The 16,128-nt window shown below is 38.4% G+C and overlaps 1 protein-coding gene across 2 annotated transcripts in view; it reads left to right on the top strand.

The window, feature by feature from the left end:
* Positions 1-16,128, top strand: part of CPED1 (cadherin like and PC-esterase domain containing 1) — a 291,359-nt gene that overhangs the window by 67,299 nt on the left and 207,932 nt on the right. For both annotated transcript variants that reach the window (XM_057550402.1, XM_007177252.3), the window contains exon 4: positions 50-125. In XM_057550402.1, the coding sequence (XP_057406385.1) occupies positions 50-125 (76 nt within the window). The remainder of the gene's footprint in view (positions 1-49; positions 126-16,128) is intronic.

Here is a 16,128-nt window from a genome sequence, read left to right as displayed (position 1 = left end):
CTTTAGCAGAGAATGCTTAACTCACTAGAATCTTTTTTATTCCTTTCAGGTAAACATATTACCAGAAATACAACATCAGCTTTGCAGAAAGGAAGGATTATGTCGACTAATTAGAAGATTTCCAGGTAATCTTTCATTTGCTTCCTTATGCATAAACCTGTGAGATATATAGGCTTCCTCAGCAGACACTGACTAAGAAGCCCTCAGATCAGCGTACTAAGCTCCTTTGTTTATCAATTCCACTATCACAAATCTGCCAGAATCCACAAGGTTTTGCCAATGGGAGGACCTTGATAATAAGGAATAACACAAAACATTGATATTCTTTCTTTCAGATTTGCCTTCTAACTTTCTAGATGAATATTCCTTTTCTTCCTATGTATTTGTCTTCAAAATAATTGCTGCTTCGTATTTAAAGCAATTATTATAGTACTTCTTAATTATATAAAACTTGAGGTTTTTTAAAAATGTATTTCTTTATGATTAAGTGATTCTGATCTTAACAATTTTGTTTCTTCTTTCTGAAGTTCTCTCAATTTGTCTTGACAACTTTAGAAATTTGGGACAAAAATTACCATCTCACTTCTTCATAGAATCCCAGAGTGGAAAGAACACATCAGATGGCATATGAGTCTTCATAGATGAAATTATAGCCTACTTGAAAACCCATCAGTGAAAGAGTTCCTCACATTTCTAGTTTAAAACCCACTTAATGTTTAATAGCTATGCCCCTAGAAAGTATTGCACTATATAATTAAAATTTAAATCCACATAATTTTAATTATGTTTTTAAAAATTAATTTGTGTCTGAGTTGAATCAGAAAACTGGTATCTTAACCCATCAGCTTTTCCATGGGGTTTCTGCTTCTACATCAAACATTAACCACATTGGCATGTCCCATTATAAAGACTAGAGTCTTCTATTGTCATTTACCAAGGATTAAAATAAAATAAATATAAATCAGCAATTAATCTTTCAATTTAAGATACTTGTTTAAAATAAATGATAGCTGTATAAACCTGGTTCTGCAGTTATCATTTTATATGACAGTTGTAACTGACTCCCTAATCTCTTTGTTTTGTTTTTGTAAACTTTAGCTGGATAGTTTTTTATTTTATAAAAAAAAGAAAAGTAATGTTTTTGTGAGAAGCAAGTAAAATAATTATTCCCAGTAATGCATTATTAATAAGTATCTAGAAATCCTTTAATTAAGGCAATTTGAAACACATTTGTTTATGTTTTGACCAGAACTTACATACTTTTAAAGTATGTTTTTCTTTGTTGCTGTTTACATTTCAAAATGATTGATTAGCACTGGAGTTAGCAGACTAGAATCATAATAATGAAAACCTGTTTGTAGCCAGAAATGGATTACCAGTTTTAAAAAATTCCCCAAACAACTCTTACCTAAGTTTATATTTTGCTTCCATAAAATTAAAACTTTTTTTTCTGTCTTTTTTGCTTTAAACATTTTTTTTTCTCAAGAACATCTATAAGTTCCAGACACCTTTCCCCACTCTGTGTAGTTTGTAATTTTCTACTTATCTCTGTGACTAACAAGGTAATTTCATGGAATATACAGCCTTTTTAATGGAATTATTTCTCCTGTAATGTTATCTTTCTGTAGCTGAAGATAATTTTCTTAGATATGTAGCTTTAAAGCAATATGTCTACAACATTGTTTTCTGATATAAGCTTTATAAACAATAGCTTATGTTGGAGACTCTGGCTATGAATATACAGTATACACTATAAAATCAGTATTCACAAGATTAAAAAACACGTTATTTGTTGTGAATGCTGAATATTTAATATTGAAGACAGATTAGATAGCATCATGCCGGTACCTAAAGTTATTTTAAAAAGTAAGGTATTATTAAAAAGATAGTAAAACTAAACATAATACTATATACTTTAGCCATTTTATTTAAAGCCAAAGTGGCCCATGTTGTTTTGAGCTGTGTTTCATTTAGAGACAGGCAAAACACAAATTTTGAAACCAGAGATTTTAGCTCCACTGCCTATTAGCTGTGTGAGTTAAATTTGGGGTTTGTTGGTTTTTGTTTTTTAATCTATATAGTGAGTAGAGTGAGGCCCATTTCACAGATTTAATTTAAAAAATAAAGTGTAGCTACAGGTATGTCTATGTGTGTGTATAATTTTATTTGAAGAATGAAGCGTATTACAATATATGCATATTATGTACCTCCAAATTGGTAACTGGATGATCCTAGATTTGAAAAGTTCAGCAACAGGCCTTTCAATACCTTCTCTCTTTATATGACTGATTATCACTACAGTTTTATGTTTCTGGCAAAAACTGTGAAGAGTCTGAGATTTCACCTACTTCCAAGCTCACAAATCTGCCTGCCACAGTTTCATGGGAGCTGGCAGAAGACAGGAGACTCCTGGGTCAGAGACAAATGACTTTATTGTTTATAGCAATAGCAGCAGACAGATTATCAGCATTTACACTGGTTCACTGAATCGCAGCTCCCCCAGGGCAAGTGAAGAGGCTAGGAGGTGACACTTGTATACTAAGTGGTTTGCATTTCAAGAGCAGAGCTCTGACCTTAGGGAGTTTGAATATTCCTGATGGTCAGTGAGTATGCCTGCCCTTCGCCTCAGAGAGAGACATTATTTTTGTTATCCTGGACAAAAACTTCTCTTTGCTCTGGAGAGAGAGCAAAGATCTCTATCTTTCAAGGCTATCTGCTGCATAAATATCTTTGAAAAGATAGTTCAGAACAGATTGTCAGTGCCTCTGTTTGCAAACGATGCAAAAATGTGAAAGATGCATGGAGAAGTATCTCCTAACCATTTCAGAGAAGAATACCTGACAGGTTTTAGCTCTGAAGCTTAAACAATGTATAATTCAGAGCAAGATTTAAAGCCTGGTTGTGCTTCAGTTTTTTAATCTAGAAAAATAAGACATTTGGCAGTGATCAATAATGGTGAGATTTCACGATTCCACCGTGCCTTTTTCCCGTACAGACACGCTCTCCCAGGCTTTATCTTGAGCAGTAGGTAGAGACGAGGATGCCATGAAAGGAGGGATGATCATCCTAATAAATCTGAGTGGGACCTTGCAAGTGTGTGGCAGGACAAGCAGAGTTTGGGCCAGATATATGGGAGCGTTTGAAGACAGAGTGTAAGACTAAGACAGTCTGTTCTGTTCCGCAACCACACAGAGTGTATCTGCCATTAGACTTGTGACTCACATTGAAAGGCACAAATCCATGGAATTTTTACTGGCTAGCACAAAGGTTTATTTTTATCTTGCCATTTAATGCTTTGGTGTTTGAAATCAAATGTTTTCATTGGCCCAGACTTTTTGCTAATGGTTTTTGTTGCTTTTTATTGTTTGGTTTTTTTGATAAAAAGTTTTTTTCCCCTATATTTGAAATATAAGTACAAAACAAAACATCACGGAACCTGTTTTACTTGGGTTGTTGTTTTCGTTCTCCTTTATGATATCCAAGAAGCCCTGGTTAGGAGTGTGCCAAAGTTTTGGCTATTACTCATTCTTTCCAGTAGTTTTATCTTAGTTCTGAGCGCAGGCTTTTACGTGAAATTTGAAATGTACCCAGACTCGTACTCAAAGATAGCACTTTGAACATTTTAGGATCTCTGGCCTCATCTTTTTAGTAACGTGAGTACATAAAAAAAGAAAAAGAAAATGATAAATAGAATTTACACATTCTGTTGTATCGAAACAAGTGTAGACTTTAAAAAATTATAGATATTTACTACCAAATATAAAATATATCTTTAAATAACATAATTGAACTTATTTTTAAATATTGACCAATAATAGCTTTTATCTCACATGGAACTGCTGATTGTTTTTAAAATGCTAGGTCTAAAAATTTCTGTTTATCATATGATATCAGTGAAGTATTGTCAGGGAATCAAATAGCCTAGCTTGAATTTAAACAAAGCAACATGGAAATTGTCAATGCTTCATACCATTTGAGGATTTTTATTGATTTCATTTTTTCCTCTCCTCTGCTGTAAGGAATGTACTCCTTCAAACAAGAATGTGAGAAATGAGATTCCCAGTGTTAAAGGAAATTGGGGACTTACCTCTACGAGGCAATCAGGCAAACTTTCACAGAAGACCAGAGTTTGCTTATTCTCTGTGCTCTCAAATGCTGACACCCCCTCTCCCCCTCTATGTGTCCTCTGAATGCTCCTTCATGCTTATATCTTTCCAAAGTCTTCCACCTCTGTCCCACACATGATTATATCCTTTGTGCAAAACATTCTTTCCCCAAGTAAAACTCTCATCTTTTTAGTATGACTGACTACAGCTAGGTAATAGCAGAAAGTAAGCTGATGGAACTAATTCAGACTAAATTACACCCTCACCCCAGTCATAAGCCTCTTAGATGTATTTGCATTTTTATAAAAGAAGCTTGCAAACCCAATGAATTTCTAATTGGTAGAATTTCTGGAAGCGCATTCAAATTCCCACTCAGTTCATCCGGTCCATTATCGAGACTATAGCCAGAGTGATCTTTTCCTCCATCTCTTTCAGAAATAAAACAAGTCTATTAGGCAGTCTGTCTAGGGACTAAACAGTGAGGCCCAGGTAGCTATCTGATGCTCTGACTTGAGCTGGGGATAGATTTTTATCTAGATCAGAAGTCACACACCCAAATGTTTACAAGAGCCTGGCATGTGACATAAAGAATTCGTAACAAATACAGAAGCTTGAGAGACCAAATAACCTGCACATTTTCAGTATTTGGCTTGTCATCAAATGTATAGACTCATTAACATAAGCCATCTGGGCTCCAAGAAGAGAAGAGGAGTTGAAGACATAGGAAAGTACAAGGCAGTATGACGTGGCATCACCCAGATATACCTCAGCAGAGTGGCATTGCTGGAAACATAAAGTTCCCTCATGTTTCTCATCCCTGTTAAATTCAGTTACCACTAAGATTCAGATCCCATCTGGTGGCCTGGTCCTTCCCCTTCTACCTCTTTATTCCCGTACTTCTCTCCACTCCTTCCTCTTAGCACATGTTTGCATTTCTCTAAACCCTTGGTAATTCCACCTTCCATTTTCCTCACAAAGTGGTAACTTTGTTAATCCCTAAGAACAATGAAGCTGAGTGTTGTACTAAAACCTTAATCCCTGGAGTTGGGAGGGATTTGTTGATGTCTCTCTGCCAGTCCTCCTTACTCTCATCTCTCAACATCCTGATCAGAATAGTCAATAAGAAAATCATCACCTTGGTTAACTTCTGGAGACTTCAGATCTGCCATCATTCTTATCAGTTTTGATGTCCACACCAATGACCCTTTCCGCATCACAGCTCTATGATCTCATCAGATCCATGACCTTCATTTCTCTGCAGCTTCAGCCTCCCGCCTGTGTAGCCTTGCTGATTAGTAACTTGCATCACAGACAACTACATCCATCTTTGAGACTTTAAACTAATTTACCACTTTATAATCACTGTCTTTCTGGCTTTTTTCACTCCTTCAATGCCTCTGAGCCTAGAATCTCAGATGTCACTTTCAGTACTCTTAATTCTGCTGCTTTCTCCAAGGCCCTCAGCCATATTTGGCCATAATTTCTTTCCTACTGAGCCTGGACCACTTAGTCTGCCACTTGAAGTATTTCCCTATAAGTGTCTATATTTTTCCTCCACACCAGCCCTTAAACCACCAATTAAGAAAAACCCTACAGTCTGACTTTTCTGCTCCCACACAATAAACACTGGAGAAAATCACACAAGTTCGCTGTTCTCTTTTCCGAGGATGTCCTCCTCACTTGCTAAAATGGAAAAAATCATACTATTCCTGCAATTGTCAGTTCAGCCACCATCACCGACACAACTGGCTAGTGGCCCATGAAGCAGCCTCTCCTAATTTCCCTCTACTTATGAAAACATATTAAACATTTTAAGAATGACTCCTATATAGAAAGTATATATTTCTACTTGCAATATAGAAAAATATAGGAGGAATTTCCATACATTCTAAGGCTGATGGAAGCAAATTGTAGTTCTTAGTGCTCTGTTCAATTCAGTTTAGGTAGAGAAGACCCTCTCTTCCATTCTCAGGATGTATTTCCAAAGAAAAGCCAGCAGAACGTGCTGGTGGTTTGTGAAAGAATGTCTCCTACAGCTTTAGCAAACCATCAGTTGGGCTAAACAAGTTAGATGCCGGGAGCTTACATCTGTCATTCACCTGTTGGTCTCAGAAAAGTCAACTGTTGAAAAAAGGACACATCCCTTCCAAGTTGAGCATATTGTTTTTCAAATGAAGAAAATATGAAGAAGAAAATAAATATCCTGATTCACCAACTCAGAGATAATATTTCATGTTGAAAATCTAAACTATTGCTGCTCAGGACTCTCTTCCAAGTGAAGTCTACCCGATTTGCTGAGGCAGATTTACACTTTCTTTCCTCTTTGTTTCTATTGTACCCATGAAAGCTTCCCTAATAGCCCAGTCACAGTGTGTCTTAGTTGTATTTGTATGTGTTTGTCTCCCCACAAGGACTGAGACTCCCTGAGGGCAGGGCCTTACTATTCTCTTCTCAAGTTCAGTGCATGGGCATAATTCCTGGTGTATAACAGTTCCTCTAATATTTTTTTTTCCTAATTTATTTATTTATTTATTTATTTATTTATTTATGGCTGTGTTGGGTCTTCGTTTCTATGCGAGGGCTTTCTCTAGTTGCGGCGAGCGTGGGCCACTCTTCATCGCGGTGCGCGGGCCTCTCATTATCGCGGCCACTCTTGTTGCGGAGCACAGGCTCCAGACGCGCAGGCTCAGTAATTGTGGCTCACGGGCCTAGTTGCTCCGCGGCATGTGGGATCTTCCCAGACCAGGGCTTGAACCCGTGTGCCCTGCATTGGCAGGCAGATTCTCAACCACTGCGCCACCAGGGAAGCCCCAGTTCCTCTAATATTTTTAAATGAAAGACTGGAGAGGATGCTAATGGAGGGGGTTGGAATTGTGGAAGGGGAGCCCTGCTGATCATCAGAGGGTTTTGGCAGTGCTTGGACGGATTTATCCATTTACTCCCTACACAAGCTCCGTATTGAATTAGTGCTGTGCAGCAGAGAACAGGGCAGGAGAAGTGGAAAATACGGTCTCCTTCCTCCAAGATATAATTACCCATTTTGAGTAATAAGGAATTTGCATCTATGAAAGAACTAGAGAACTGTTACCATATTGCACACACAAGGCAGAAAGATATCAATAAACTATATGATGTGGTACCCACTTCTAGGTGATTACCATTGCAGACAAGAGACTGGTCACCTTATTCCTGTCTAAAAAGAACAAGCTTAACACTTTCTCACATCGTTGGTTATCCTCATTCATGCAGGCTGGAGATGGATATGTACTTCTTATGGGCAGGCTTGTATTTTTTTTTTTTTTTAAGATTTTTAGAAATTTCATGTAATGTCTGAAACATTTATATTAACATAACAGGCTTGTATTTTTGTACCATTTCAACCCAAAGTCTTTAAATATTTGTTTACCATTTCTTTAGAGGAGAGGCTAAGGGCTGACTGCCAGAAGGACGAAGTAGGGAGACAGTGCTGCAAGGTATCTCTCATTACTTATCCAGTAATGTTTTAGGACTTCTTATAGATGAGCTTTCTGGGCAGTTTTCTTCATCTTAATGGTTCTGCATTCAGGACAGAGGAAATAAATCCAATACTTCTTGCTGACTATTGTTGCTTCATTGTTTTTTTTTTTTGGACCTGTGAAAGAAAGTGAAGATGTCTGAGATGTGGCCAGAAAACCTAAATCAGAAAGAAAGAGCATTGATCTTGGTTGCAGAGGATGTGAGGTGAATTATTTTTCTTTTTTAAGCCCTTAAAAAAAAAAAACAAAAAAAACCCTTAAAACCTTAACTTAAAAAAAAATCTCAGAAGCCCTATGTAACATAGGAAGAAATGAAATTGCTTTGGTCAAAAAAGGGTAGGGTCCTTTGTCCTCTCCTTTACCCTTTCTTTTTTTTTCTTCCTTCTGGTGGCCCCCGGAGGCTACTGCCTGACACCTGTCTGACTCCAGAAAGCCCCAGAGAGTTCAGCCTGGGAACCATGACTCTAGAGAAAGAATTTTAGAATAGAGAGCATGAATAGTGGTCAGTGGAGGTGGATTCTGTTTATCAAGCGTGATTCTATTTTCAGGCATGAAAGTTCATAGAAATGTTCTTCTCTTTCTTTCCTGTATCCTGTTAAGTTTTTTGGCCACCCATGAAAAGGAAAATAGAAATCAGATTTTAAAAATGATCGAACATACATTTTTTAATTCCTTTTACCTTTCCCTTTTATTATGCCTTTATTATGCTAGTGAGCTACATTCAATATGAAAAGAATAGAAAATACAGATAAGCAAAAAGCAAGAAAAAATGTAAATTTAGTGAAACTACATAATTTTCCATACTTTTCCTGTTCATGAACAATTTTTACATACTAGAGTACTATGCAATTCAAGTGTGAGCAAATCATGGCATGTTTATCTGTGGAAAACTAATGAAGACATTAAAAGCGATGGAGGGACTTCCCTGACGGTCCACTTGTTAAGACTTTGCCTTCCAATGCAGGGGGTGCGGGTTCAGTCCCTGGTCAGGGAGCTAAGATCCCACGTGCCTTGCTGCCGAAAAACCAAAACATAAAACAGAAGCAATATTGTAACAAATTCAATAAAGACTTTAAAAATGGTCCACATCAACAACAACAAAATCTTAAAAAAAAAAGTGATGGAGAGCTACATTTATTGGCATAGAAAAATATTCACACTATATTGTTGAGTTAAAAATAAAGAGGAGTAATCCCAATATATATATATTACATATATTTTATATTAGTATATATTTTACCTATTTATACAATATCTATGTAAAATATATGTTAATAATATATTTTGTTTTAAAAAATATACTTATATATACATATGTATATTAATTTATTTAGTATTCACAATGTCTCCATGAGGGAGATATCATTATTATTCCTATTTATCTCAAGTGTAGAGAAATTAAGTAAAATTTTCAGTATCACACATCTAACAAATGGTATCTTCACATAGTCAATATGAGTCTGGAGTCTCCTTTCTTAACCACTTCACTCCTCCAAACTCCTCCGGGTGGCATTCACAGCCTGACACAGGCTGAGGTCCCTACATTTCTCCCTGGTCTCCTACTGTCCCCCAACCTAACTCTCTGCTCAAGCCAAGCCCCACCCTTCACTGTCCCTTCAACACCAGGCTTACTGCCCGCTCCTTTTCCTGCCTTTACCCTAATGACCTCATTTAACTTAACCATCTCTTTAAAGACTTTTTCTCCAAATACAGTCACATTCTGAGGTACTGGCGGTTAGGCCTTCAACATGAATTTTGAGGGGATACAATTCAGCCCATAACAGCCAAGGAAGAGACAGGGAACTGCAATTGGCAGTTCACCAGATCCATATGGTGAGAGGAGAATGGATCCCCAAAGGAAGAAAGATACTGGACAGATAAAAACAATGGATGTCTATTATTATAGGTTTTTGATAAATATTTATTGATTGTTTATGATAAAGCCCATGGCATTCTTTAGGCAGAATGAATCATTCTGCCTAAATGATTCATTTTAAAGTAAGGGAATATTCATGTTTCCTTCTCTTTGTTACTTTCTACCATGAACCCCAGTTCTCACACGTTCTCAGACCTTTCTCTGCTCTCCAGAGCTAGCTAATATGAGAAATTAATTCGTTCTGCTCTACTTTCCTCTCTCAAGTATACCCTTTTTTTCATTCGATATACTTCAACCCAAAATAATAATTTTATGGATAACAATTTTAGACACCATTGCAGACCAGTCCGAATTTCATGGAAACTATTGAATCATGCAAAGGCAGCAATCATCTACTGAGTCTGGCCTATCCATAAAACTGATCACTCTGCCCGTGAGCCATAAATCTCTAAATGGACTAATCACAGACACAATCAAACGGAGACTTTGAGAAAACAATAGCATCGCCTTGCTTCATTTCCTTGAAAATGGGAAAAAATATTTGCTGCTTATTATAGCCTGTTAGTCGTAAGCTACGTAATTCTTCTTTCCATTTGGCATATCTTAAGACTAAGAAGCAAACTTGTCGATGTGCCTGGCATATATACTGTGACGTGCTTCCTGCCCGGCCACCGGCAAGGCAGGAGGGAGGGTCAGTGGAGGCTGGTAGCACTGAGGTATGGGGGTCAGTGGGAGCTTTGGGTGACTCACTTTTTCTCTGGGAGAAGCTAGATTGAGCTCAGTGACCCAAAGGTGCTTCTTGCTCTGGTGTTGCTCACGACGTTATACTTTGCACTTTGGGCATCAGGACAGTGTGAAAGGGACAGCAGGTCCATTTTCCAGTAAACGTTTGGCAGCTCCTTGACATCCCCGAAGTTGTGCTGAAGACCGGCTGGCTGAGGGAGCTGATTAACCCCTCTGCTCTTTGGTTAAATGGCCCTGACCTTTTAAACTTGAACTGGTTTGGTGAATCTTTACATTTCTGGTGCATGACTTGTGTACCTCCTGCCATCATGTAGGGATATTTACTTATTTCACTTAGGGAGTTTGTTATCTTGTGCCAAACACTGGGACACACGAGGGGCAAGATTGCATAGCACACTTGCAACAATGTGTGTGATTCTGATGATTAAATCTGGTTTTCAACAGACCATAGAGGAAGAGGTGATAAGAGAGATACTCACTTGTGTTGTCCAGATCTTTCCAGCAAGTCCCCATTTACTTATTTCTGTGCTAAACATAGCGGAGTAGCACTGCATATAAATGGCACCAAAACAACTTGTTAAAACATGAACAACTTTAAACAACACAACTGAGTTCCCTTTGCATTACGTAATAAAAACTCAGTGAACTATACTTGTACTTCATGGATTTGTTTACCCTGTTTGCCCAGCCTGCATCTATTAATCAATAGTTTATTCCTCGCTGTGTGTAGATACGTTCCGTGACTCAGTATGTTGCCCTCTAAAATAAACTCTGCCATATTTGTTTGCCTTTTCCTCAACAGAAACATTGCCCAAGCAGTGATTGTGATATTTTCCCCATATCACTTCTTCCTGAGCCACTGTATTTGCAACAGAAATACTAGCAGAGAATCTGAAATCTTGATAAGATGCCTCCCAAAAACATAACTTGCTTTAAAATAGATGAAAAACCTCTTACAGAAATGGCCAATCTTTTTATTTTAAGCCATCAGGGGCTGCTTTATTTGGGGATTACAAGAGCTAGATTAAGAAGGGGGCAAAATGAAATCAAGTTCTAGAATTTAGCTGCTGAAGTGGTGAAAATTCATCCTGAAAGTTACATACTTGCCTTGTTTTGTGAGTAAACTCAATAAGCAAAAGAGAACTAGTCTATGATTTTGATTCATTTATTTCTGTATATGTATACAGAGACAGAGAGAGAGATTTTGGTGTTGGAGGATATAGCATGTTGAACTTCAAGAAAATCTCTTACCCAGTCTCCTTCTGGTGGTAGAGGTAGATACTGAACAACAACAACAAAATGACAAGTGTTATGAAAGAAAAACAATGTTAGTAGGTTTGCAGTGCTCATGGCTTGTTCATTCATTTTCATGGAACTCCAGGGCTGGGAACTGACTTTTGATTTGCAAGATATCTTTGATATTAGAAAATGAAAACCCACTAAAGTGATGCATTAGCCCTAAGGCACACAACTTCATAAAGTGTATGTCACATAACACATTTATTCGTGGGAAGATGATGCTTGTTGTGACTAGTCTCTTGAAGTTCTCATTGTAACCATAATAATTAATAATATGATTTATTAGGACTGATACATTTTAATAGGCATTTAGTGTCTTCCAGTCTGACAGATCCTGTTGAAACATATATTGATAAAAACCCAAAATGGGATTTGCAGCAAGCTACAAAGTGAAATACATTCATTTACCTAAATAGAATCTTAGAATCCTTCATCTGTAGTTGAAGTTATGATTAGAAAGGATACATATCTTGGCAGAAGTATAATTAACTGAATGAATGGAGTTGTTTTGGAAGATGCTTTACCCTTTGATGACGGGTTGGGTGTGCTTCTGTCTGGGAGAGACGCAGAGACTCTGTTATATGGTAAACCCCATTCAAATCCTGTGACTCACTGCTTCAATAACTTTGGGGACGATTTTCTTTAAACTTCTCTTAGCGCCACCTAATGGTAAAAATGATATCATAGTCATAGCAGCAGTACCATCCCAGTGCTGATAGTCATTTCACAAGAAAACGTGTAGCTTATCAAAGGGTCAACTTACCCCTAAATAGACAGAAGTAGGTAATTCAGCCACATTAACTGAGAAGGCCTTTGGACGGACTCTCTTGCCTCATCCATTTCTGAGTGGGCTCATAAGTACTGGCAAGAATCCTAGTCTAAGAGGTCAGAAGAATTCTAACCTTCAACCTAGTGAAGGCGGAAGTCAGGAATCCTGTGGTCCCCGTATGAGGAGACCTGAATTCTAGTTCCACCCAGCTACTAAGTATAGTGACATGACTCTGGGAAAAGTACTTGGTCCATTTGTGCCTCTTTTCTAGACTTGTAAGATAGGAACAATTATAGTGACCATTCTTTCCTCACAGAGTTGTCATGCAAATGCTTTATAAAAGAATATGTGTTGTAAATCTATAAAAGTAATATTAAGATATTATTTCTATATTGCTCAAGGTATCCATGAATTGATTTAGAGAGAAAAATTGAATGTGGTGTTCAGTTTTTCAGATTGACATAAAACTGTCACAACAATATATAGTCTTCTTTTTGGAGGCATGCTGATATGGAAAGGAAGCCTATTGATGCCCAAGTATTTATCTAAAGTTAGAGGTTGAGTATAGATAGTCATCAAACACGATTAGTAGTAATTTTGTGTTTGTTTTACAAATAGATTGGGGCTTCATGATTTATGCCACAAGGTGATATTATAGATAAATTACCCTCTAATAATAACACGTGGTAACATTAATTCTTTACTTATCATGTGTCGGACACTGTGTCAAGCCCTTTATCTACTTACTCTTTTAACCCTCTGTAACCATCTGTGGGGCAGATACTGATATGCCTTCTTTAGATAAAGGAATGGAAGCTCCAAGAACATCTGAGCTACACAGCTGGAAAGGAGCAGATCCATATCTCAGGTACCATGCTATACCTCTTGTAACAAGCTTGAGCCACTATACTGTATTTTAAGCCTGTCCCTTATAATGCAAGAAAATAAGAAAGGAGCTATTTAAGAAAGCCTAATACCTGGGCCTAATGAGAAAGGGAACTTGTTTACCACTTTATGATTATTATTATCATTATTAATCATCAATATTATTATTTGATCAACTAAAGTAATTCTTATAATTTCTTATTTATCATAATATTTACATATAAGGAGATATTAAGTGAATTTGCTGCAGGCAGAAGATTGTTTTGTTTTAGTCTTTTTTATTTGTTTGTTTTAGTTTGTTAATAGGGAACTCAGTAACAGATGGGAATTGCCTACCCTGGGAGAGTCCGAAGCTCAGGTCCTCAGTGCTCACTGGCACTTTCTTTTTTTTTTTTTTTTAAATTTTATTTTATTTATTTATTTATTTTTTGGCTGTGTTGGGTCTTCGTTTCTGTGCGAGGGCTTTCTCTAGTTGCGGCGAGCGGAGGCCACTCTTCATCGCGGTGCGCGGGCCTCTCACCATCGCGGCCTCTCTTGTTGCGGAGCACAGGCTCCAGACGCGCAGGCTCAGTAACTGTGGCTCACGGGCTTAGTTGCTCCGCGGCATGTGGGATCTTCCCAGACCAGGGCTTGAACCCATGTCCCCTGCATTGGCAGGCAGACTCTCAACCACTGCGCCACCAGGGAAGCCCCCTGGCACTTTCTTGAGGGTCCTCTCTACCTTTCTTCTGTTACCTTTTTATCTGCTGTGCCCGCTCAGGCTCAGCTCCTCAAGCCACCCACAACCATTTTTAGGCAAAGTAGAAAATTTCGCGTGACAGACCTCATACTGCAGCCGTATGCCTGGGGTTCGGGGCAACTCAGATGTGGGTGTAGCCACCAACCTGAGGTCTGGGCCTCTGGAATGACAGTGACCACTTTGGGCCACGTGGAAGGACCAAGTATTAGTAGTCCTGGCTCTTCAAAGCTGCTCTTCTGACCTTTTCGGGAGGGCTTTTAGAATTCACTGGCTGTGCTGCCAAAAGGGTTTATAGAGCACCAATCTGGGGATGTGAAATTAATGACTGTAAGTAGAACAAAATTACATTTTGTGGGTGATGTATGATTTCTGTCAGAACAAGTAATTGCTTTGACCTGATGGCATGTCTGCTGTTGGGTAGCGGCGAGTGCAGACTGAGCCCGGCCGCATATGTGTGGATCCCATCTAGACGTCTTAATAGCCCGCTGTCCTTGGGCAGGTTTCTTACCTTCTCCGTGCTTCAGTTTTCTGTCTGCAGTGTAGGGACAATCATGACTCTGCCTCCTGGGGTTGGTAAGAGGATCGAAGGAGTTCGTGCCCTTAAAGTACTTGGAACCATGCCTCACACAGAGTCAGCAAGCCACGAACATTAAGTATTTAATAAGCATTTCCATAAATATTAGTTGCTTCAGTAAGTATTTCCATAAATATCCATTGATAAGTACTAACCACTGCTCCTATCCAGTTGGTGAGACCCATGTTTTTCAGGATTCACTAACCTGGGAATAAAGCTAGGATTTTTTTTTTTTTTTTTAACATCTTTATTGGAGTATAATTGCTTTACAATGGTGTGTTAGTTTCTGCTGTATAACAAAGTGAATCAGCTATACATATACATATATCCCCATATCCCCTCCCTCTTGCGTCTCCCTCCCACCCTCCCTACCCCACCCCTCTAGGTGGTCACAAAGCACCGAGCTGATCTCCCTGTGCAATGCAACTTAAAGCTAGGATCTTAAAATGGTCACAAAAACATTTCTTTGCCTCCACCTACACTCACTATCTTCAGGCCTCTTCATCTCAAAATCCTGCTTCCAATCACTTTTGGATCATCCTAAAGCAATCTTTTCATTCATTCCTATCAGATCTCACATTCTTTTTGGATAAATTTATTTATTAATCTCTGGTTGATCTGGAAGGAAGTATCTATAACTTACCTATACACATAATTTCAACAAGCCCTAATGTAATGCCCTAACTTTGATATAAAGGACAAATAAAAGGCAAGTACTTTATAGTGTAACAATTTGTAATCTAATATGTAAATGTTTAGGCATAATGACAGCATAAGGAGTAATGAAATAGTCAAATGCTCCCTCTTTTATTTTGAATCTCCATGAATGTGACAGGTACAAATTCAGATTGGTGCAGTTGTATCATAAGGAAACTAAGATTCCATGGGTCACATTGCTGTTGGTGAACAACTCTTGAGACAGTCACAAGCAAAACAAAGTATAGTGTTCCCCTTGCTTGACTATGAAAAATTCAGTGTATGTTAAAACTGGGTAAAATGCTTGGAGTTTATATATAAAATGGAGTCAAGCTCCAGGTTCAAATAATTACCAACAGGCTTTTTCATCCACATCAATGTCCAGTGAGACATTCAAAAGTGATATAGGATGGGGGAGAATTTATTGTTTTGCACAGAGCAATATTCAACATAGTAACAGCTGTTGCGGTATGTGCCTTGGCCGATGAGAATGGATATCTCACTATTCAAACAGGCGCTGGACTCTGCACCTTACCAATACATTCCAAGTAAACATCAGCCTTATCCTACACAAGGCAGAGATCTGGGCTTTATAACCCTCATCATTAAATTTCAGTAGCTTTCTTGATCATTGTGATGGCCTCAAATGCCCCCTTTGTCTTAGAGGGTGTATCTTATGTGCTCATGAACACAATCCTCTTATACTCGATACCTTGTCCACTATTTTCTCCATTTCTGCTCTGGTACCCTGTGGTCATCTGCGGCCAATGTAACCGCTGGTCACACCCACCAAAGGTGTTCTGCCGCTGGAGTGCCCTGTGGCAGAGGCCGCTGCTGCACCTGCCATTGTCTGTGCTGTCCCATGCCGAGTGTAAGGGACCCTGAGGTTCATGCTGTGCCTGCTTCTCCTCTGGCTGCTGCTGAA

Source organism: Balaenoptera acutorostrata, chromosome 7 (assembly GCF_949987535.1).
Source record: "Balaenoptera acutorostrata chromosome 7, mBalAcu1.1, whole genome shotgun sequence".
Classification (NCBI taxonomy): Eukaryota; Metazoa; Chordata; class Mammalia; order Artiodactyla; family Balaenopteridae; genus Balaenoptera; species Balaenoptera acutorostrata.
The sequence above is the reverse complement of the archived record's forward strand: the minus strand, read 5'-3'. Positions and strand labels throughout refer to the sequence as shown.